The sequence below is a fragment of the Rhipicephalus sanguineus genome, chromosome 4 (assembly GCF_013339695.2).
Source record: "Rhipicephalus sanguineus isolate Rsan-2018 chromosome 4, BIME_Rsan_1.4, whole genome shotgun sequence".
Lineage (NCBI taxonomy): Eukaryota > Metazoa > Arthropoda > Arachnida > Ixodida > Ixodidae > Rhipicephalus > Rhipicephalus sanguineus.
The window spans coordinates 70,407,922-70,430,131 of NC_051179.1; the positions used below are offsets into that span (position 1 = coordinate 70,407,922).

Below are 22,210 nucleotides of genomic sequence, written 5' to 3' on the forward strand. Positions count from 1 at the left end.
ATAAAGAGAGAGAGAGAAGGACTATAGTAACATCATTTATCCTCCACGAGCCGGCAGCAGTGAGACATATCAAAAGTCATTTTTCTTTCGTGTTGGCGAAGACTGGAATGACCTTCGTGGCCACAACGCTTTTACAGTGGAGACAGATATAGTCGAAGCAAAAATGAAGCTTCATTTTTCCTACCATTCATTTTTAACGAGATGAGCTGCTCCTTTTGCTGAACCAGGAGCTTAGCGCTAGCAAGACAAGATCGATGACATATGCGCTTACATAGCGGTGGTGTGTGTGAGAGATGTTTAAACCCTCTCTCCACTTTCTGGTCATTCGCTGTCTGAAACACATACAGACATGTGTGTGTGTGTGTGTGTGTGTGTGTGTGTGTGTGTGTGTGTGTGTGTGTGTGTGTGTGTGTGTGTGTGTGTGTGTGTGTGTGTGTGTGTGTGTGTGTGCACACCAATGTAGCACATCTATGTATCTAGAACAGTGGTTCTCTGCCATGGATGTTTCGGGGACCCCTTGTGGATCGGTGGAAGTGATGAGGGACGCCTTGCAGTGAGAGAAAAAAGAAGGGGGGGGAGGGTAATAAATTAACGCAACATTCAGCGCGAAATGGGTGCCTTTTGTTTCTCCTTGGAAAAGAACGGTCAAACTAAAGTGCCACACCAATTCGATCTCAACAGCTTGTCAATAAGTTGTACGATCTGCAGCCACATTCAACCTGTTTCTATATTTGCTCTTCAAATTGCATGCCTGGAAGAAGTATGCTCGCATGTATATGTCGTAAAAAAGTGCAACAAAAGCTTTACGGCCATCTCATGGAGCAGGGGAAACATAAGCCAGCTCCGCCGCAATGCAAAAAAGTGTTATGCGGTGAAACATACCAAAATCTAATTGGGGCCGCTGTCACGAGACATGGTGTGTCTCCAAAAAGCGCGCTTTTTTTTTTTTTGAGGATGGGTTTCGCGGGTCCTCAAAAATGGCTTCGCATACCCCCCGGGCGTCCGCGGACCCCCATTTGAGAACCACTGATCTAGACCATCAAAACACAGTACCAAACAAAGCACGCTTCCCATTCCTGTTATGACTGATCCTTTTGAAAAAGTAAATAAGTCGTTTTACTTTTTATAATTTTGTTTCGTTCCGTATACTTTCCACATTCTTGTAAGTTATCTCACGAGAGCAGATGCTCAATTTATCAACAGCCTGAACGTCGGCCGCGTAACGTCGAATATGTGCAGTGGACGGAGCGGCACGGCGAAATTTCTGAAACCACGGCCAAGCGGAACTGGTCGTTCTATAAGCTTTCCTTTTCCGCGATCGCCGGGCAGCAGCAGGTGGTGTATATTGTGCAACGATATACGCGCGCGGCCTTGGCAACTGTGTCGGCAAGAGCCGGCTTTCTGAGCGCCAGCGACCACGTGAGTCGCGAAGCTGCACGACAATGGTGTGTCGCGGACACCCCGCCGTTCGTAAACGCGCGTGCGTGAAAACGGGACGGCTCCGACGCCCATCTGCTGCATGCATGTGCGGCAGTGAGCACTTCTGGTGAGGCACCCATGTTTCACTTCGAATTAAATTTCGCGACCAAATCCCACCATTTGAAAGTGTGACGCCCCATACCAGATGAATTTCAAAGTGTGTGTGTGTGTTTTTTTTTTGTATTGCTTTTTACAGCGTGACCGTTAAGCTTTTCGGTATGCCAGTGCGCGTGACGAGAAAACTATCATCATCAGGAACGGGTTCGGGCCACAGAAAGCGGGCAATCCAAGTCGAATTCCCAACCAGGCCAGTGAGGCCAAGTCCAGGAAGATACTAATTATTACCGACCGAGTCGAGCCTAATCAAGGCCAATAAAGTAAAATGAGTGCTAATTAGGGCTAAGCCTAATTAAGACTAATTAAGTTGCGCGTGATCGAACCAAGATCACCGAGATACCTCAGTTACATGTGACCTAATTATGCTAAAGAAGCCTAATGAAGCCTAATTGAGATTCAGCCAAGCCGGGACTAACTATATAGGAGACCTCGAGCTCCGCTGTGACAGTCTTGCGCATCTAGTGCAAGCTAGCCACATTTAAAAAAATATATTTTGGCCATATTTAATCATTAAGATTTCTGACACTTGTCACGCTATGTCTCTGGATCCCTAATTAGAACACAACGTAATTCTTAGGCTGTCGCCGAATACTGACGGTTGCCAGTGGCTTTGAGAGGAATTAAGACCACGACAAATAAAAAAAAAAAAAAAAAAAAAAAATCTCAGTCCACAAATATTTTCCACAAACAGTGAGCACTAAACTTACTGCGACGCAGACGAGGTCGAACGAGGATGTGAGCGGAGTAGCGTCGCGCCAAGTGTGCATATTTTTGTTGGTTTATCCTCGCCTTAAATGAGCTACGCAAAACTGCTCGGAAATAGATAGCGAAAGAGCACGAATAGCCGCTCTAATGAATCACGAGGCGAGCACGCTGCGTGCGACGTATAGCACATGCAAAATATTACCGCAACTGCCGATAGAAACGAGAGAGGCCTAAAGGCACAAATGAAGGAAAAAATGCGGCGCTAGGTCATCTAAATCCAGAAAAATCACAAGGGCGAACACAGATCTTGCCATGGCGGCCATTTTGTTTTTACAAATATGGACTTTATTTTTATTTACATAGAAATTAAAATCACGCTTTGAAATAAAATGAAAAAGCCAGCACCGGTTCCAATTTTGCATTATTCTAATGCGTCTTCTCTGAAACCGGTCGACCGGCAGTTGCGATTCCAGTAGTCTCACAAAGCTGATGTGTACACAGGTACACACTACAAAATAAACAGGCACTAAGAAAAGTAGGATGCGCTATACTTAACTGTTAAGCAATTCAAATATATCATGTTTGAAATATAAGTCTCACGGAGGGACACTTGCGAAGGGTGTCCCGCCTGAATACAAGGGGGGTCAGGACTCCCCTGATCCGACCCCCCCCCCTCGTGGTTTACGCTAGTGCTTGCTCGCTTACCTCGACTTCGACAACCATGGCTTGAAACTGAGCGAAGACATTACTGGCTGTCATAACAGTATATGCGGCATTAGGCAACAGTAGCCAAGAATTACCAGCACTTTACCAACACTACAGACAACATTCAGCCAACATATAGCAACACTTCAGCAGACATTCGCTAACAGTAGGGCAACACTAAACGTTGTCAATCGTTTGCTTAGCCATACTGAGACCACATTAGCCATGACTTAGCCAACACTGACCAACATAAGCCAGCGCTAAGAAGTGCTTACATTGTGTGCGTAAATGCCACAAATCGCGAAGGGGTACATTCGAACCCCGACTATAGCTTTTTTCGAACACGAAATCATTTTCACGTGAATGCATAGGAAGTTCTACGGTTACATCGAACAAAAATACCCGGAACACTTTATACATCGAACATCGGGCAGCGCGAAACGTCTCAAGGAGTTGGATTTCCCTCACAAGGGGTTGGCTTTTCCACACGGAAAGGGACTCTCTCGCAGCGTTCGGAAGAGCGAGCGGTGTGACTAGGAGAGCGCTGCGCGGAGCGACTAGGAACACAAGAAACCACCGTTTCTCCCGTGATTCCTCGTCGTGGTCGGTCGCCGTTCGCTTCTCCGCAACATTCCGCTCGCTCTGTCAACGCGATCGCTGCCGTTAAACGGAAGAACCTGCTGTTCTCCGCAAAGCAAAGATGGCGATAATCAACACGGTCGACGGTGCAGAAATGAGCTATAAGGCCACCGCTGCTTACAGCATCCCCAACATGGCCAACATTAGGGCCAAGGCGGACAAGGGGCATCCGCAGCCCGACGAGTATGCACAGTTGCGTATGACGATGTTGAGGCGCTGTTACATCGATACCGTACTTTTCGGGTGTCACCAACCCCTCCCTCCCCTCCCCCCCCCCCCCCCCCTGCGTTTAACCTACACCTCCAACTACAAACAGCGGGGGAAGAAAAAAGAGCATTGTTTTTGCCGTAAAGCCGCCTTCCTTGCACTATCATAAAGTGGTGCCGTGAAGCCAACTAGCGCAACAAAAACACGGCAAATTCTTTAAAAGCTTCATATCGAATTACACGATATATCGAACTAATTCACGTTTTTCTATTATTTTTTTTTCGAGTTCGAAATACGCGGGCTCGACTGTGCGCGCTAAGGTATGCCTTCGCATATATTAACAATCGACACTCGGAGGGAGCTCGGCCGTGAAGTGCGCCCATGCAGTCCTTCTCGAGGAGCACGCACACGCAGTATAACCCACATACGGCTTCGCCAACAGCGCTCACCCACCGCAGTCCGGCACCGACCAACGCGCGGCCGTCCTTCGGCAGATGCCAAGGATCAAGCGTCCTCCGGCACGATATGCATACACTGCTGTGCATACCAGTGGTCGCCTGGCTAGACGCGGAATTACGCCCGCCTCACCGTTAATTACTCCATTTTTCTAGTGTGAAAGTTTCGTGTCAGTTCTTGGTATACCTGTGAGGAACCAAAAGAGACTTAAATTGAGTCGGTTTGGTTGGCGCATATTTCGAAGCTAAATAGAATAACAACGCGAGAGACGGGACAAGATCAGAAGAACGAACGAAGAAGCGCTATGCTTCTACAATCTCTCGAGTTATTTGCTTATGACTCAACGTCACTGCAGCTTTGTACAATACTGGAACAATATAGTAATTGTTCGGGTTTAACGTCCCAAAACCACGATATGATTATGAGGGAGGGACGCCGTAGCGGAGGGCTCCGGAAATTTCGACCACCTGGGGTTCTTTAACGTGCACCTAAATCTAAGTACACGGGCCTCTAGCATTTTCGCCTCCATCGAAAATGCGGCCACCGCGGCTGAGATTCAATCCCCTGACCTTCAGATCAGCAGTCGAGCACCATAACCATTAGACCACCACGGCGGATAACACTGGAATACACATCCACAACTGCAAATGTGCATGGACATATGCGTGTGCGCAGCCCCATTCAAGGAACCTTTAAGTTTCATTAACCTCGTGTTTACAGACGCACCTTACGAGGTCTATATACCTGCCGCTGTTGTATATATTTCGTTGTTGAGTAATAAAAACTTCATATGGTCTCGGGAAATGAAGGATGATGGACTATGATGGTTGGATGGCTGGTACAGGTGTTTTATACAGGAGGGCTCAGCCTGGCAATATGAGCTGGGTTATTTCTCCACCTGTTCGTATCTTTCACAGTTCATGAGCTTTCCATGAAACGTCTGTGTTTTCCGATGCGTTGAGACACCGTTATAGCGCCGGTTTATAAGAGAATACACCGCTTATCTTGAAGATGCACCGAGATGCTAAAGAAGATAGAAATGAAACGAAGAGGAAATGGGGCCACGCGACACTACTGAGCACGAGTGTGTGTACTTCTCTGACTCGGTCAACAACCCCCAGCAGCTGTATACAGTTCAACCCCATCTATCTCGTTCCGATAAATCGCAGAGGCTCGACGGCGCCTAACCGTGCACTGACAAAAACGCCGACAGCTTATCGTTCGTTTGCTCGTTCTTATCAAAGCTGCTCAGTGGATGAATTACACGCGCCCAGACCAGAGTCACTTGACACGGAACAGCGTCTGAAAAGCACAACGCGTCGCCATTCTCTGAGCGAGGGATACCTTAATACTTTAAACGCAAATGCACTTAAAGGGCCCCTTCACCAAACCGGTTGGAAAGGGACACAATTAAAAAGAAAGATAGAAAACTTCGTCGCTGGAATGAAATTGAATGAAGACAGTGTTGCTGTTAAAGTGACGTTAAAGCGAAACGATGACTAGGGTTAGGTTGATATACTGTATACTCTGAGCTCTCTAATGTCGTCAATTTCACCATCATATGTTTATTAATAGAGGAGGAAATCAAGGTGAAAGTTTCATTTTCAAATTTGGCGCCGAAATAGTCTCACGTAACGTCACGGATTTCGAAGTGTGTTTTTCGTATTTTGGCGACATTGGCTCAACGAAATTTTCTGAAACTTGGTATGTTGTGTCTATGGCCCCCTCAAAAGACAATCTGCCTCATTTTTACTGATTAAGAACTACTGATTTAAGATTAGGACTAGCAGATGCTGTCAAAATCTATGACATCACGACGCTTGGGGCGGGCATCTGAAGGTGGCGTTGCCACCCGCATTTCCTTTTGCGCGTTTTCTCGCTTGCCAAGCGTTTTCTAGCGGCAAGTGTGGTGATTTTGGATTTGTGAAATAGTAATTTACTATTATGAGAAAAAAAAATTGTTTTTCTCTTTAGTGTACCTTTAACAGCGGACAGTCAAGATTTACCATCATAAATACCAAACGTTGGCCATCATTTAGCAAATTTGCAACATTTGCAAATAGGTATCCAACACTAAGTGCAGCTTCAAAGATCACATGGCCACTTTTTTGTCAACACTGGCCAACATAAGCCAGTGCTAATCACTGCTGGCGATATGCGAGCTAATGCGGTATTGTAATTCGGTCAGGAACATTCATTGTACCCCGTTACAGAGTGTGGTTGGCAAGGGTCTACGAATACACTGCCTTCGATAGACTCCCTGCGGTATTACCCAGCCGGCCCAGCAAGAACGCAACTCCCCCCGCTTCCCCGAAACGAGGCCACCCCCAATGGCTCGCGAGGTATACGTATACATACACATACTATGTAGGCTGTATACACGCGTCTTCATTCGTGGCTTCCGTGGTCTCTTCTCGGAATACCCCCGCTGAGATGGGCGAGGCACTTCTCATTAGCGAGCAACACTCGTCAAGTATATATAGCGGGGCTTCAGCGGATCGCCAGTTGATGAGCCCTGGTACTCATCCATTACAGAAGCGCACGGGGCATGGAGCAGGCGGTGATAGCCTGACGGAGTGTGTGTGTGTGTGGTGTGTGTGTGTGTGTGGGTGTGTGTGTGTGTGTGTGTGTGTGTTGTGTGCGTGCGTGCGTGCGTGCGTGCGTGCGTGCGTGCGTGCGTGCGAAATAGAGAGATATAATAGTCAGAAAAGCAGAAAGCAGTTGGCAAGAACACGTGAACAGTGCACTTTTGGTTTCCGAAGCACGACGAACCCGCAAACTGGCGCGCTTATACGAAAACACTCAAGCGTGCAGCCATGTTATGAGGGACGCTATCACAGCTCGCCCACTGGTCTGACGTCATGAGACATTATGCTGCGGCGTACGACCTAAATGACATCGATCTGAGTTTATAAATTCTGCGGTGAGCGGTGCTCACACTGAGTGTTTCATGGATGCGAAATATTATACATTAACGTTAATTATAATTACGGTGAGTGAGTGAGTGAGTGAGTGAGTGAGTGAGTGAGTGAGTGAGTGAGTGAGTGAGTGAGTGAGTGAGTGAGTGAGTGAGTGAGTGAGTGAGTGAGTGAGTGAGTGAGTGAGTGAGTGAGTGAGTGAGTGAGTGTTAGCAGAACGTATGCGTGTGATGAATTCCAAGTCGTTCGAACTAAGCGACAAGGCAGGAAACCTAAGCCCACAAGGTGTACAAGAACAATCTCTTCAAAGAATGTCAAACTCATGCCGATCGCGTTACATACACCGCCGCTGAATTCTCTTACAAGACGAGTATCTTTCCTATTTTCCCGCAGAAAAATTTAGGATACATGTGCGCACCCTATGGTTCGATCCATACCGATGTGCGCCGGATGTGTTCGGATTTTACGTCCCAAAACCACGATATGATTATGAGGGACGCTGTAGTGAAAGGCTCCGGAAATTTCCACCACCTGGAGTTATTTAACGTGCGCATCCATCGAAATGCGGCCACCGCGGCCGGGATTCGATCCTGCGACCTTGAGTCAGCAGTCGAGCACCATACACCACTAGACCACCGTGGCTGGTGAAGTCCGCCGAAGTGGGCTGGCATTGTTACATTATTAGAACAGAGAAGGCCGATTCTGCCATCATTACTTCACCCCGCCTTAAGCGCTGATTGGACTCGGTTCCATTACGAATTTACGATTTTGTCTCAAGGCAACGATACACTGCACACCCCAGCGTCGTTGCTTTTGTTATTTTCTTTTTTAAACAGAGGCAGCCTATTCTGCGAAGTCCCGGTGATAACAGCGCATGTGAATTACGAGGGATGCCGTATAGTGGAGGTCAGCAAAGTAACTTTAACCGCGTAGGTTTCTGTACCGTGCACTTAAAGCACAGTGCACGATCATTATTGCGTTGGTACTCATCAAAATGCTGCCGCAGCCGCCGACCATGGAAAGGAACACGCGACATCGAGCCCAGCACCTGAACGCCACAGCCATTGCGGCGTGTGTATGCAGTTGCCCTTAATCATAATTGTCGGAGTTTTACGTCCCAAGACCAGGATATGACTGAGGGACGCCGCAGTGGAGGGCTACGGGAATATCGACCACCAGGGGTTCTTTAATGCGCTGCCTTAATCCTGTCGAGCTGGTATATATACAGTCGAATATATAACATGACACTGAACATTTCATTGAGAGTAAACAATGAAACCGATATATACCGCCACATGTAGACACGGTCACAGGCGAGACAAACCGTTATAGTCAAGATTGCTGCGGCAGTCACCATGCTCGTGCGATTGCCCGCGGTCTGAGATGCACGTCGTTATCGCGACCGAGATTCCAAAGCAACGAGTCTGATCACGCTGAGGCGCCGTACTGCTAATGAATAATTTCTTCGCATATACTCTACAGGCTAGCTGTTCACCACATATGTACGTCGAAAGAGTTTTGAACTCACTGCGCGGCGCAATGCGCTCCACTTCTTCCTTCTCCTCCACCTCTCGGGTGTAGGTGATGTGCGCTACCATCGTCATGGTGGACACCTCTCTGTCGTCTTTGTCAATCCCGAGACAGATGGAACGTCAAACTCGAAGCACTGGAGCCCGTAGAGTCACAACAAAACTCTGTATACACAACAGTATAGCTCGCCGATTCAAGTATACTATACGATCCACACGGTGTACGCAGAAACGCGGAGAACTCGCACAAAAGCAGGAGGGCACACTAAGAGAACGCTGCGGATTGGAGATGCCTGAGCTAGTATAGCGGAGGCGAGGGATCGCCGCAATCAAACGTCGCCAACACAAAAATCTGTGCCGTGCGCAAAAACAGCGAGGAGAGAAAACAAACGCGGCAAGCGCGCGTACGCAAGAAAGCAATAAAATACAGAAATGAAGAAAGCCTTGGGATCCAGGGTATCACCTCCGCACCCCTAGACCTCCATAGCTTCTTGCTACGCAGGTTTGGAGGTGTGGGCTCCCGACCCACGCCCGCCGCGATCCACGACAGACGTTGCCGACGAAGCCGCAACCTTATTTGGATGAATGGAAAGGCGGCCGTCGAAACCGCTGCGCGCCTCACGCGTACGCGTCTGAGGATTGGCTACTGCGGACGACCCCGTAACCAAGGTAAAAAAAAAAAAAAAAAGAAAGAAAGGGGGAGAGTGTCGCATTCACACGAACTTATATGTATACTACACCAGTTCCCAGGCCGGGGAAACACCACGCATTTGTGTGACATGCGAAAGTTGTTTGTGTGCGACGTCTGCGCGTGCGTAGTATAAGCAAGGACATCGAGCGCGACCCACGCCGATTGCGCCACGTGACTGCCAATATGCCGAAAACGTGTTTATGAGCCCTGCGTACAACAGGGTGATGAATACATGTTTGCCTACTGCGTAGAAGAGGCATTGGATGCAGCCCGATCGCCTGTACGCGTATGGATAAATTGGAGCGAGCACCGGACCCTCAGAAAAAGGCTGTCATACAACAAACGCCACGGCTGCAGGCGTGCCACGACGATGGACGCATTACGCCGATATCGCATTGGGTATACGGCCGCAAGAAACAGGTATGCGTGTGTACACTGCTTCGCCGTGCTCGTTGTTTGTGTACCTAACAAATCAACACTCTAAGAAAAAATCCAGTATTTGGGGAGTATTTCTGCCACACAACAATAATCGTCATGCGGCTTGCTCGCGTTTCCTTTCTTGAAAACCTGGCTCTCGTCACTTTCCTATCAAGAATGCTATGTCACTCTGATAACGCGCGCACCGTTCGTGGCCGGTAAGTGCCGGGACCGCGGTGATAACGCGAGGAAAGTACGCGATGTGGATGACGATTATCGTTGTGTGGCAGAAATACTTCCCAAATACTCGATTTCTTGCTTGGAGTAAAGCTTTCTTCGCGAAAAAGGAGTGAATAGACCACGAATAGCCCGGGGGATAAGCCGACTACAGCTTTTCTTTTTGTCTGCAGCAACCATTCGCACGAAATTGACAGCACGCGAGGCGTTTTTCGTTGCGTATAGTGAGAGCTCACCACGATGATGAGGTAATTCATTCCTTCACCCGGGAGACATATGGGCGGCTTAAATTGGGTTAATTACTTGTCAAGGCAGCGAGACACTGCACCGGATGCGCATGCGTTGCCCGTGTCGGTGGCCTCGTTACTGCACGGTTTCCTTAAGTTTTTCTTTTCTTTGTTCCTGGTGAGATTTATTATTGCGCGACAGCGAGAAAACGCGTCTCTCTAACAGGCCGCAGCAGCACAGCAAGCACGAAGCTATTTCCGTGCACGAAACGACAGCTTGCAGGCAGCAGCCGAGACAGATGCACCAGACGAAACGGTGGAAAATATAGGTCACTAAATAGACAGTGTCATTATACTGTTTGATTGTAGGGGGTATAGATCGCGCAATTATCTAAAAAAAAAAAAAGAAAGTCTGGGCTGCCAAGTAGGATAGCGCGAAAAACGAAATTAAATTGTATCTATAAGCAGGAAGTTCCGTTTCAGGCTAGTAATTGCAAGAGGCTATTTATTTGGGGAACTATATGCACAAAAGAGGAGGGAAGCGAAAAGAAATCTTACTGCTGACCACACTGTAACTACCTAATGTGAGCAGCTGATATCTGTAAGCTAGACGGGCAGCTGTGGGCGTGGGAGGAGATGAGAGAGAGAGAGAGAGAGAGAGAGGGAAAGAATATAGTATTTGCAGAACATTAACTCGTGAAATGCACTGTGTACATTAATAGAACACGTTCCTGTGAAACTTGCTTCATAATTGATAAGCACACAACTACATGAACAGGACAGTGTAGTGAGGCACCTTGAGCTGCCTACTAAGAGTACAGCCGAACGATCGTTATAAGTAGCATAGGGACCATAAATTAGCTCCTTATATCCGATATTTATTGTAACAGCAGACATACAAATCGGCAGTCTGGTTCGCGCGAAAATGTTAGCTATAAAAACTTATTATTCCAGTCTTAAAACCGCCTATAGACGAGGTAATCCTTACATGTCTACTTGAAGGAAAGGAGATGATTTCTAAGGGCTCGTTTTATCTTTGTTAGACACAATATTAATGAGAACTAACAGACAATAACGCCAAGGAAAGTATAGGGGGTGTGATCTGTAGTATTTAGAATATAAATGTGAAGAAAGTAAAGTGGACGAAAAGATGACTTGCCGCCGGCAGGGACCGAACCTGCGACCTTCGAATAACGCGTCCGATGCTCTACCACTGAGCTACGGCGGCGGTCATCCTCCCGTCCACTTTGTGGTGTATATATGTTGATTTAAACCTAGGAGTGTTAGTCAGCGCCAATCGCAGCCATGGCGGCGAGTGTGGAACACTCTTTTTTGCCTATTGGCGTCACGTAGCACGTGACCTTTTTACGAGCTGGCAGCTGACCAATAATCCCTCGCATACTACCTGAAGGCATTAAGTTCTGCCCGACGAGACCCTTGCTATGAATGAAGGAAAGGAGATGATTTCTAAGGGCTCGTTTTTATCTTTGTTAGACACATATTAATGAGAACTAACAGACAATAACGCCAAGGAAAGTATAGGGGGTGTGATCTGTAGTATTTAGAATATAATGTGAAGAAAGTAAAGTGGACGAAAAGATAACTTGCCGCCGGCAGGGACCGAACCTGCGACCTTCGAATAACGCGTCCGATGCTCTACCACTGAGCTACGGCGGCGGTCATCCTCCCGTCCACTTTGTGGTGTACCGTGTATATATGTTGATTTAAACCTAGGAGTGTTAGGTCGCAGGTTCGGTCCCTGCCGGCGGGCAAGTCATCTTTTCGTCCACTTTACTTTCTTCACATTTATATGCTAAATACTACAGATCACACCCCCTATACTTTCCTTGGCGTTATTGTCTGTTAGTTCTCATTAATATTGTGTCTAACAAAGATAAAATGAGCCCTTAGAAATCATCTCCTTTCCTTCATTCATAGCAAGGGTCTCGTCCTGGCAGACTTAATGCCTTCAGGTAGTATGCGAGGGATTATTGGTCAGCTGCCAGCTCGTAAAAAGGTCACGTGCTACGTGACGCCATAGGCAAAAAAGAGTGTTCCACACTCGCCGCCATGGCTGCGATTGGCGCTGACTAACACTCCTAGTTTAAATCAACATATATACACCACAAAGTGGACGGGAGGATGACCGCCGCCGTAGCTCAGTGGTAGAGCATCGGACGCGTTATTCGAAGGTCGCAGGTTCGGTCCCTGCCGGCGGCAAGTCATCTTTTCGTCCACTTTACTTTCTTCACATTTATATTCTAAATACTACAGATCACACCCCCTATACTTTCCTTGGCGTTATTGTCTGTTAGTTCTCATTAATACATGTCTACTTGTGGCATTTCGAACTACTACTACTACTACTAACTACTAACTACTACTACTACTACTACTACTACTAATAATAATAATAATAATAATAATAATAATAATAATAATAATATACGAGAGACGCCGTATTGGAGGGCTCCGGAAATTTTGACCGCCTGGGGTTCTTTAACGAGCACCAACGGCTCGAGCATTCTCGCCTTCATCGAAAATGCCGCCACCGCGGCCGGGATTCGATCCCGCGACCTGGGCATTTCGAGCGACCAGAAACATGGAGAAGGTCAAATTACAACAGAACAAAGTCAGTTTGACAAACAGGCATATATTCAAACTTGTTTTAAGAAGGATGTGATCTTTGCCTGGTGGCTATTCATAGCACTGCGCACTACGCACCGTGCACTAAAGTGGTTGTGATTTGTCTTTCAATATTCATTTTGCTCTTTATGGATATACCTTTCGAGTTTTGAGCCTCGCGTTTGAACCAATTTTTCTTCGTTACAGCCGATATCGCGGCGCCTGTCGTGTTTTCGGTTTCGTTATAAAAAGAATAAATGTCACTGAAATAAAGTCTGACCAACCCAAATTCATATTTAGTTCGCTATAACCGATAAATCGCTGTATCAGTGTTCGTTATAACGAGGTTCTACTCTAAAGCCGAAACTCGTTTACCGGCACATTGTAATCAGCCCTGTGCCTGCGAGCCTGTGCTTTTTCTTTTTTAATTCGAATGTTTGCGCAACGGCATACGCAATTAAATATATAAATGGAGGCCGGTTTCCGCGATGTATACATCAACAGTACCCTATGGTTGGGCCCATAGAGCCACGAATTATAGGCCGGCGGTCTCGTTGGATGAAGGCCCACTTGTTTTCAGGTAGCGCCATAGTATCTGGTTCAGGCCAGGGCACGTCCACAAGTGCTTGATGGTAGCCGCGGACGCTTCAGTTGTACAGTATGAGCAAGTATCCACACATGGTCCATGGAGATGTGGCCAGGCATACGTTTCTATATACATATAGCACGCGGACTTTGCGCATTAACTGGCACACTTGCACGCGAGTTAATGGAAGCGTATAAGAATGAGAAGATTCGTGCCAGTGAAACTTCTGTATTGTTATGCAGCAACGATACAGAAGTTTGTTTGGAAAAAAACTGCTCTAGCTTTTGTAAGCACTGCAAGATGACTGACGTCCATGGCCTTTATTGATGCGATGTGTGGTCTGCGCATATCCTTCCCTTCTTTATGTGTGTGCTGTATATATGCATACGAATAAACTTTAGTAGCGAGCCGGCGCTTGTCCTGCGTCCACTTAAACGTCCCGGGAGTCCAATGTCGTGCGCTTGTCAACCTGCATATACAACGGCATCTGCTCTCAGCCGTATATATATATATATGTTTAGCCAGTTATTTACACTGCGGAGTGCGTTTTCGGGGCCAGTCTGTGTCCCAGGGCACGCCCAAGGTAAGACGACGGGTTCACGCTATACGACGCAGCTAACAGCGGAACATTTTGCACACATTGCGCATTTCTTTCATATGCTTGACCTAGAGTGCGAGTCCCGGTTGCCGTAAAGGCCTGAACACACGTACGCGTTGCAGCGCGTCAGCGCGTGACTTTCTGACGCGGCGTCACGCCCTCTCTCTATGGAGAAAGAGGGCGCGCCGCTTCGCGTAGCCGCGCGCCCTCTCTCTCGATAGGGAGAGGGCGCGACGCCGCGTCAAAAAGTCATGCGCTGACGCGCTGCAACGCGTACGTGTGTTCAGGCCTTAAGTGTGTCACCGCTTCGAAGTCTCGGTACAGATTTTTGATTAACGCGCGCGCGGAATAAAAATTATGGAGAGCATGCATATACTTATCTTATTCGCGGCGTTAGCCGTATATGCGGATACCTATTACGCGAATAGCTTTCTGGTATGCACGAAGAATTGCACACAGAAAAGTTAGCGCCGCGCAATATAAAAGCTTTTCGATGTCCGTCGAGCAGTGGGGTTCGAACCGTTGACGACGCACCTACGCACGTATCACGTTGCTTGTATACGCGAGCTCATCAAGCTATGGGCACTGAGCTGTCACCCACGTGGTGACTTCCGTTGTTTAATCATTCTGTGTACGGACCTGCACATGGCTTCGAGAGCAACGGCTACAATTCTGCAAAATAAGCGACGTGAGACACGGTGGCAGAAAGACAAGATGTTTAACATTCCTAACGTTCTTCAACATAGTTTATAACCCCGAACATTTTGTGCTAGTACAGGGGCACTGAACAGTTAAATAAAAATATTGAAATTAGAGAACGTGGTCACACGTGAAGCCTACATACAACTATACACTCTGACGGGCATGCGCCCATGAGCTGTTGCAGCAAGTGCGAGGTTCGTCAACTGTACTTGGTGAGAAAGAACTCCGGTCTGTGCGTATGTCTCTCGATCTATGTGTAGGACGATGAAATACGCGCAGCGATACCTGTGTTGCCTACACGTGCATCCTTACCACGATATGATATACATGATATGTAATATGTGATAAAAACTGCCGTGCCACGACGCATACGCCGCTTTTGGTTAGATCACCGGAGCTTCGTAGGTGTCCGAAATTTGTGCATACCATAATTAGATCACTCATGGTGTCAAATTACGACAATACCCCCCCCCCCCTTTCAATGGCAGTTTGGGTATCGTAACAAGTTTAAAGTTTATGATCGCCGCGTTGGGGCTTGTCTGTTGTTGCGCATGGTTTCTGTCACGACAACAGTGTCTACACTTTTTACGCCCTATTGACAAACGCACAGTGCTTGCACACACCAATTCAGTAAAGAAAAAATAAAGAGTGGAAACAAGGAAAGAAAAACGAGAGACTATTAACGCGCCAAGCATAACCGTGAAAGTCCGCGCATAGGATATATGGCCTACATATATATAATAACCAGCGAGTTCTGGTCGTTTTTAGCCTATAGCACTGTCGTGTGTGCGTGTTTCCGTGCTATACACAGAAATATGGGAACTGCTCGCAAGACCCGTTCCGTGGCCTTTCTTGCTCCCCTGCCAATCGTTTGTCACCGTGCCAGATTTCGACGCTACTATATCGGAAACTTCGGCAAGTCCATTACGCGGGTCATTAATCAAAGGAGGCTTTCTCTAGCGCTACAGCTCCTTCGTCCTTTGGCCGTGCGACCACCGTTCGCGGTGACACGACGGCGCGCGCATCGAAGCGCGAAGGTCACGATATCAGCGTAAGAATATGAAGCAAACAAAGGTGATAAAACGAAGCAGAGAGAGAAGAAAAGAGAGAGAGAGAGAGAGAGAGAGAGAGAGCAAACCAGGGCAGCAACAACACCAGCAGCACGTTTCGGCTGGCGCGTGCAATTAACGCGACGCGCGTATCGCTGTTACGCAAGCGCTACGCGTTCACGCCACGCTGCGCTATGTACCTGTACGCATGTTGACGCTCGATCCTGACGCAATAGAGATACGTGAAAGTGACGGGTTGTGGAGAAACTTATGAAAGGGAGTCGTGGGCGTACGACATGGACAGGCGCGTTGAAATGACGTTCGTCCCGTTGATAGACAAGACTATACAGATACTCGTGAATGCGTTATACTATATAACCTCGGTGAGCGCTGGGAACGCTCGGGAAACCCAGATATTGCATTAGCTCGCACAGATGGTGTCACACTGTGTGCGTGTCGGCGACGGAAGCGCTGGACAAAAAGAGAGAGAGAGAAAGAACCAGCTAACACGACCCTTCAATCATCTCGGTTACGAAACTGCGTGTGCAGCAGCGAAGGGAGGCGCTAACACGATGCAGACCTTGGTGACCGGTTTGAGCTTTAACGAGTGGAGACCAGTTTTCCTCGAGCTGAATAGACATTATGAATGAGTTAATTGCTGTTCTTGTTCCCACCTGCTTTCTTAAAAAGGAAACTTCGGCCTCGCTTCCTCTCGTACATGCACCTGTGCATACTTTCCGAGAACTCGAAACTATAGACAGCAGATTTTTTTTTTTTTCCCAAGTCAAAGAGGTAAAAAACAAAGAGCGGTAGACTTTGTTTTAAAAGCAACTTGCCCGGGTCCCAAAGAAGACGTCGAGTAATAAAAACTCAGAAACGTCAAGGACATCAGTCGTATTAAGTTTAGTTCTATTAGTAAACCGCGCTTTCGAAATAGCAAAACGACCACTTTTACCGGTTTTAGAGCATGATTGGCAAGTCAGAAAGGCAGCGAAAAGCAGGGCTTACAGATGTAGTATTTTAATGACAAAGTATATATAGAATCACGACACATCCTCGAAGAGCTCGATCCTAGCAGGTTTCGAGAACTTTCCACAGTCAGAACAGAGCACGGATGCAAGAAGATACACTGAAATCCGTGACATCACAGGGACATGTATGCTGATCGCTCAGATTTGAGGGTCAAATCCAGAGAACCAATATAGAACGAGGGGGGGGGGGAGGGGGGGGGGCTAGTCATTCATTTACTCCACTGTAAAGCAATCCTCACATTTACGTCAAAATGAACAAGAAAATGAGTTTTAAAATAATACTTTACCACGTTAAATCGAATTACCTTTAGTATTTAGTGCCCCCTTAAACTAGCCCGTTCTCGAAGTCGGCGGCGAGTTAGAACACGCGAAAACGCGGTGTACACCGCGTCTAAGCCTTCAAGTTACCACAAGTGCTAAAAAGAGAACCGAAAGTGTTCAAAGTGTCAGGTCATTTGTGCAAACAATACACACGCGCGCGTGAGCAAACAAAGGAGAAAGCTTGCTCGAAGGATTCGCTAAGTGCAAGAATATGACCATCGAGGCTCGAGCTTTCCGTATGCACTGTCAAGAGAGAGCGTCTCGTTCGTACAAGCAGACCGTCTGGTCACGAAGTCAGCTTTTTTTTTTTTTTTCTACGTACATCATTTTTTTAAACGGTGCAACGTCTCGCCAGGCGACTGCCTCGCAAAAATGCGAAGGCGACTACAGAGAAATGAAACAAAGAAAAACTGCAATTTCAAAACACAAGAAACGTCTAGGCCTCGTCTGCACAGTAGCAGCTAGGTCTTTCGCAATGGCGCCACCACGCGCGCTGTCGCAAGCGTCGTTAACGAAGTGCCCATTTCGAAACGGACGGTGCGGTTGGAATCCCTGTAGTGCAAAACAAACATAAGTTCAGGCCCCCTCCTTTCTTTTCTCTCTCGAATTTTGTTCGTGTCAGCTGTCTGCAGCCTTCGCATAGCGTAGACGTCGCCGCCAGTGATCAGCGGAACAAAACAATAATCATAATAATAATAAAGTGTCGGAGGGAAAGCAATTCCGCTTTTAAATTTAAAACCTCCCGACATTCGCCCTAGGAAATGAAAAAAAAAAAAAAAAACACTCGCGTCGGTCGTCATCAGCAGTATGAGTATATATACTTCGTCATAAACAATCGTAAAGCGAGTTATTTCGACAGCCCCGCGGCATGCAGACTAACGAAAACAAACAGAAGGAGAACAGACGGCACGGGGGGAACCAGACGATTTTAAAAGAACCCTTGCGAGCGTGGCCTCTTCTAACGACAAGACAAGGGACAGAAGAAGAACCTGCGCAGCGCCCTCCCTGGTTTCTTTCTTTCTTTCTTTCTTTCTTTCTTTCTTTCTTTCTTTCTAGGAAGACATGGCCGCCTCTGGCCCAAGTCATCTACCGATCGTCAGTCAACAATCCATCCATCAGGCCTATGAACTGACTGACACGCCCCAGCAAAACACGCGTTTAAAAAGAAAGAAAAGAAAGAGAAAAGATGGAACGACGAGGAGGATGTAACGGAGCTTTAGGAGTGCGGGGATGCAAGACCCCGTCTGCACGCATGCATTCGCTTGCACAAGCCGGTGCCAATACACGAGGCTTCCTCCGCAGTGAGCATCGGTCGTCGTATGATGTGCTGCCGAGTGTACAGAAACCCGTCCAGCCAGCCACCGCTGTTTACACAGCCTATCGCAGCCGGAGCGCCACCGAAAAGATTAAAAAAAAAGAGCAAATAATGACTCTCTGTCGGACCCCTAGACAAACGAACACACACCTGCGGCTTCTCTTTTTTTTTTTTTTTCGGCCAGTTCCTATTGAACAGGAAAAAACGGTGGACCGAGCTCGACAGGCTATATAAGACCAGTTCCGCACTTTGTTTTTTGGTCTTCCGTTGATTCTGTCGTAGCATCTGCAGCTTCTTCCTTTTAATTCGAAAGCCTGCCTTCAGGCATAATAAATGTTTCGTGTTTCTTCAGTGGGAACGGGTTTGTGGAAATAATAAAGGGTTCACTGTGCGTACAAAGCTACTGCGGCTACAGCACCTACCCGTTTTTTTGAATAAAACACAAAAAAGCAGGGAAAACTAAAACAGCACATTGCACTAAGCTAAGCACCATCTACCATGCGTATAAACAAAACATTGCTATGTTCACTAACTCTATGCTGCTTAAAGTTCTATGCTGATACGCGTTTCCGACATATATCTTTAGTATACCTAGGGTTTGTACCGGTTCATGACTTATTTTAAAAGTTATGTTTTTAAGATACTGCGTACATTAAGGAGCATCACTTGGCCGCGTTTTGTGCGTTTATACTTGAAGAGCTCATAAAGGCGAAAAATTGTCACATATCTCGACAAGGATGCTTTGTTTCAAACGGCTGAAAATTATAACTGTATAATTGGCGCTGGGGTATGAGGAAGCGTATGGTCGCTCGGCGATTGTGGTCAGAATGATAGGCATCACATCGATTTATTATTGCCCTTTCGGTTTCAGACGGAGTGTAACCCTGTAAATTTATCATCTTCTGCAAAACGCGTACCAGCGCAACAATTCACTACCATTAAGCCCGAATGCAGAAACTCAATGCATTGTTCAACGTGTTAATGGAAATATCACCGCTCGAAAATTTAGAAAGATTAAAAACATATTAAAGAGACAGGGCGTGCAAACACGGACACAAAAGAGGGAAGCGAAGAAACCACAAACGCCCGACTTCTCATCTTGTGTCCGTGTTTGCAAGCCCTGTCTCTTTAACATGAATACTTCCCAACTAGCTCAGCTCTCCGTTATAAACATAATCAACACAAGCGCAAACACGCGACGCCACAATCATGAGGGTTAGGCTAATTACGATAAACTCACAAACACTATACCATGGCTGACGAACTATCATAATGTAACGTGAGCATTTACCATATATGTATACATTGTTACGAGTTAAAATAAAAGTGGAAAGGCCAAATAGCATCGCAAGTTATCGCATCGCATCACCGCATCGCAAGTCAAAGCATCGCATCATCAGCATCGCAAGTAACTGGTCTGCAAGGTAACATCTGTGGATGGGAAGCAAAACAAGAGGAAGTCACGAGTAAGAAAATTAATAAACGGAACATTAAAACCGCCTGCCTCTTAGCCAATTTCCCGTAGCGGGCATGAGCTGGTGAGAAACAAGAACAAGATGGAATGAAGACTCCGTGTCGGGTTTAAGTGTTCCACAAACCATTGAAATTCTTCCAGTAAATGTATATAATTGTTACCGTAACCTCTGAAGTACAAGTCAAGCAAAATGTTGCTTCTCTTCAGTGACCAGAAGATAACTGGGTAATGCAAAGATTCATTTTGTCCGATTCTATTCCGTTCTTATATATCATCCCTGCAGCCTTGGCAAGACAGTGCGAGAGAATTTATTAGAAGAAGGCGATGAGTTCGGCCTGAGCTAGTGTACGCTACGTGCTACTCTGCTTAAAAAAAAAAAAAAGAGCGATGAAGAATGATGATATATGATGATGCAGCCTTGGCAAAGTTCAGTGCACGACATTGGCCGACATTGAGCGTATGCCTGTACAAGCATTTTGACTCTCGAATCACATACGACGTCGAGCGCGTATACGTTTCACAAACGGGACTTGGCACGCTTGACTTGGCCGTGTTTCGTGACGGACGGAACGGAATAACCGGGGCGCCTCTCGATATGCAAATACATGAAATGCGGCGACGGACGTGGGAAAGGTGGCAACGGTGTTAGTCGGCGCGACGCGTCATTCGATTTCTGTCAAAAGCTGACGCACGCGCAAGAAAGGAAGCAGCGAAAACCGCACGAACACCGTATATTAAATATATATATCTATATACTCGGGCGGGGTGACGAAATGCCCACAGGAGCACGACACACGGAGGAATCATTTCCGCTGCAAGCCGCAAGCGAGCTTGTTGCGAAGAAGCCGACTACCCCTGTTCTGAGTCACCCGTTATATATGTATACATTCGACGCATTCCACAAAAGATAATGTACTGACGGGAGCTTCGAAGCGCCGCTTTGTCGCGCTTATCTCGACTCGGAGGAGTCACTGCCTTAGCTGATTCGATGGAGGATAAGAGCCAGACTATATGCACATTGCTGAAATTTCGTCATCCGGGCATTCCCTTCTTTGTAGTGTCACCGCAGGCGACAACGAGGCCAACGTCCGCCGCTGACGAACCGGTCAGAAGAAACAGTTTATCCTTTTGAGGACAGTTTGACCGTGTTACATCGTACTGCGCAATGCTTTTGAACAAGTCTTCGAGATTAGGAGAGGAACGTTCGCACCAGGGGCGTAGCCAGAAATTTTTTTCGGGGGGGGGGGGGGGGGGGTTCAACCATACTTTATGTATGTTCGTGCGTGCGTTTGTATGCGTGCATGTATATATACGCAAGCAAAACTGAAAAATTTCGGGGGGGGTTTGAACCCCCCCAACACCCCCCTTGGCTACGCCCCTGGTTCGCACGATGTATTCATTAATCCCGGATATGACGACACACGCATACGTATTGTTAGCGTCAAGGATGGCTGGGGCCGTAAAATAAAAATACAATAGAAAACGCAACGCACGGTTAAAACGGAAAATGAAGTTTACATTTATTTATCAAAAACTTATTTACAACGCAAAACTCATAACACAAGGTCTCATGCGCACAACCGCTCAAATCGCTCGCACTTCGCTGTCTCTTCTCGTCGCTCGCGCTTCTCCGTCTTTCTCGTCCTTCACGCGCTTTTTTGCTCTCGTTTTCACGGCCACAGGTCCGAGCACACAAATGCGCGCGCACACACACACACACACACGTACACAAATGGTTCCACGAAGTCAGATGGTCTGGGCAGCCGGCGAGGACCCAGTTCCACGCATTCGAGGAAACTTGGTGTCGAACACCGAGCCGGGCACAAAGGCGCAAAAAGCCGCGTTTCACCCCCCCCCGTGCCAGCGGCACTGGAGTTGTCTCGAGCAATTCAAAGCCGTGCTCATCCTCTCACACTGGAAACAGCAGAGCGCAGTAAAGTGGGGCTGCCTCCTTTATTCTGCCCCGGCGCCCCGCAGCGAAGGGAGGCTCGCCGATCTCAGCAGCCCATAAACAAGCAAGAGGCTCCCCTCAAGCGGCTAACGAACACTCGCATGACAAACACACACACACACAAAAAAAGGAATAAAACGAAACTCAAAGATGTGGAGCACTCGCAAACAGTATATACGGATGTGGTTTGACCATATTCGCGTTTTGAGGGATGAAGATGATTGACACTAA

The 22,210-nt window shown here is 47.2% G+C and overlaps 1 protein-coding gene across 4 annotated transcripts in view; it reads right to left on the minus strand.

The window, feature by feature from the left end:
* Positions 1-22,210, minus strand: part of LOC119390208 (paxillin) — an 86,455-nt gene that overhangs the window by 58,253 nt on the left and 5,992 nt on the right. The window contains exon 1 of one of the 4 annotated variants that reach the window (XM_037657772.2): positions 8,755-8,986. The exons of 2 other annotated variants lie outside the window; for them this stretch is intronic. In XM_037657772.2, coding sequence (XP_037513700.1) covers positions 8,755-8,830 — 76 coding nt within the window. In that variant the 5' untranslated portion in view covers positions 8,831-8,986. Of the gene's footprint in view, positions 1-8,754; positions 8,987-22,210 lie in introns of those variants that run through there. One more of the 4 variants, XM_049414696.1, reaches the window with a different exon arrangement.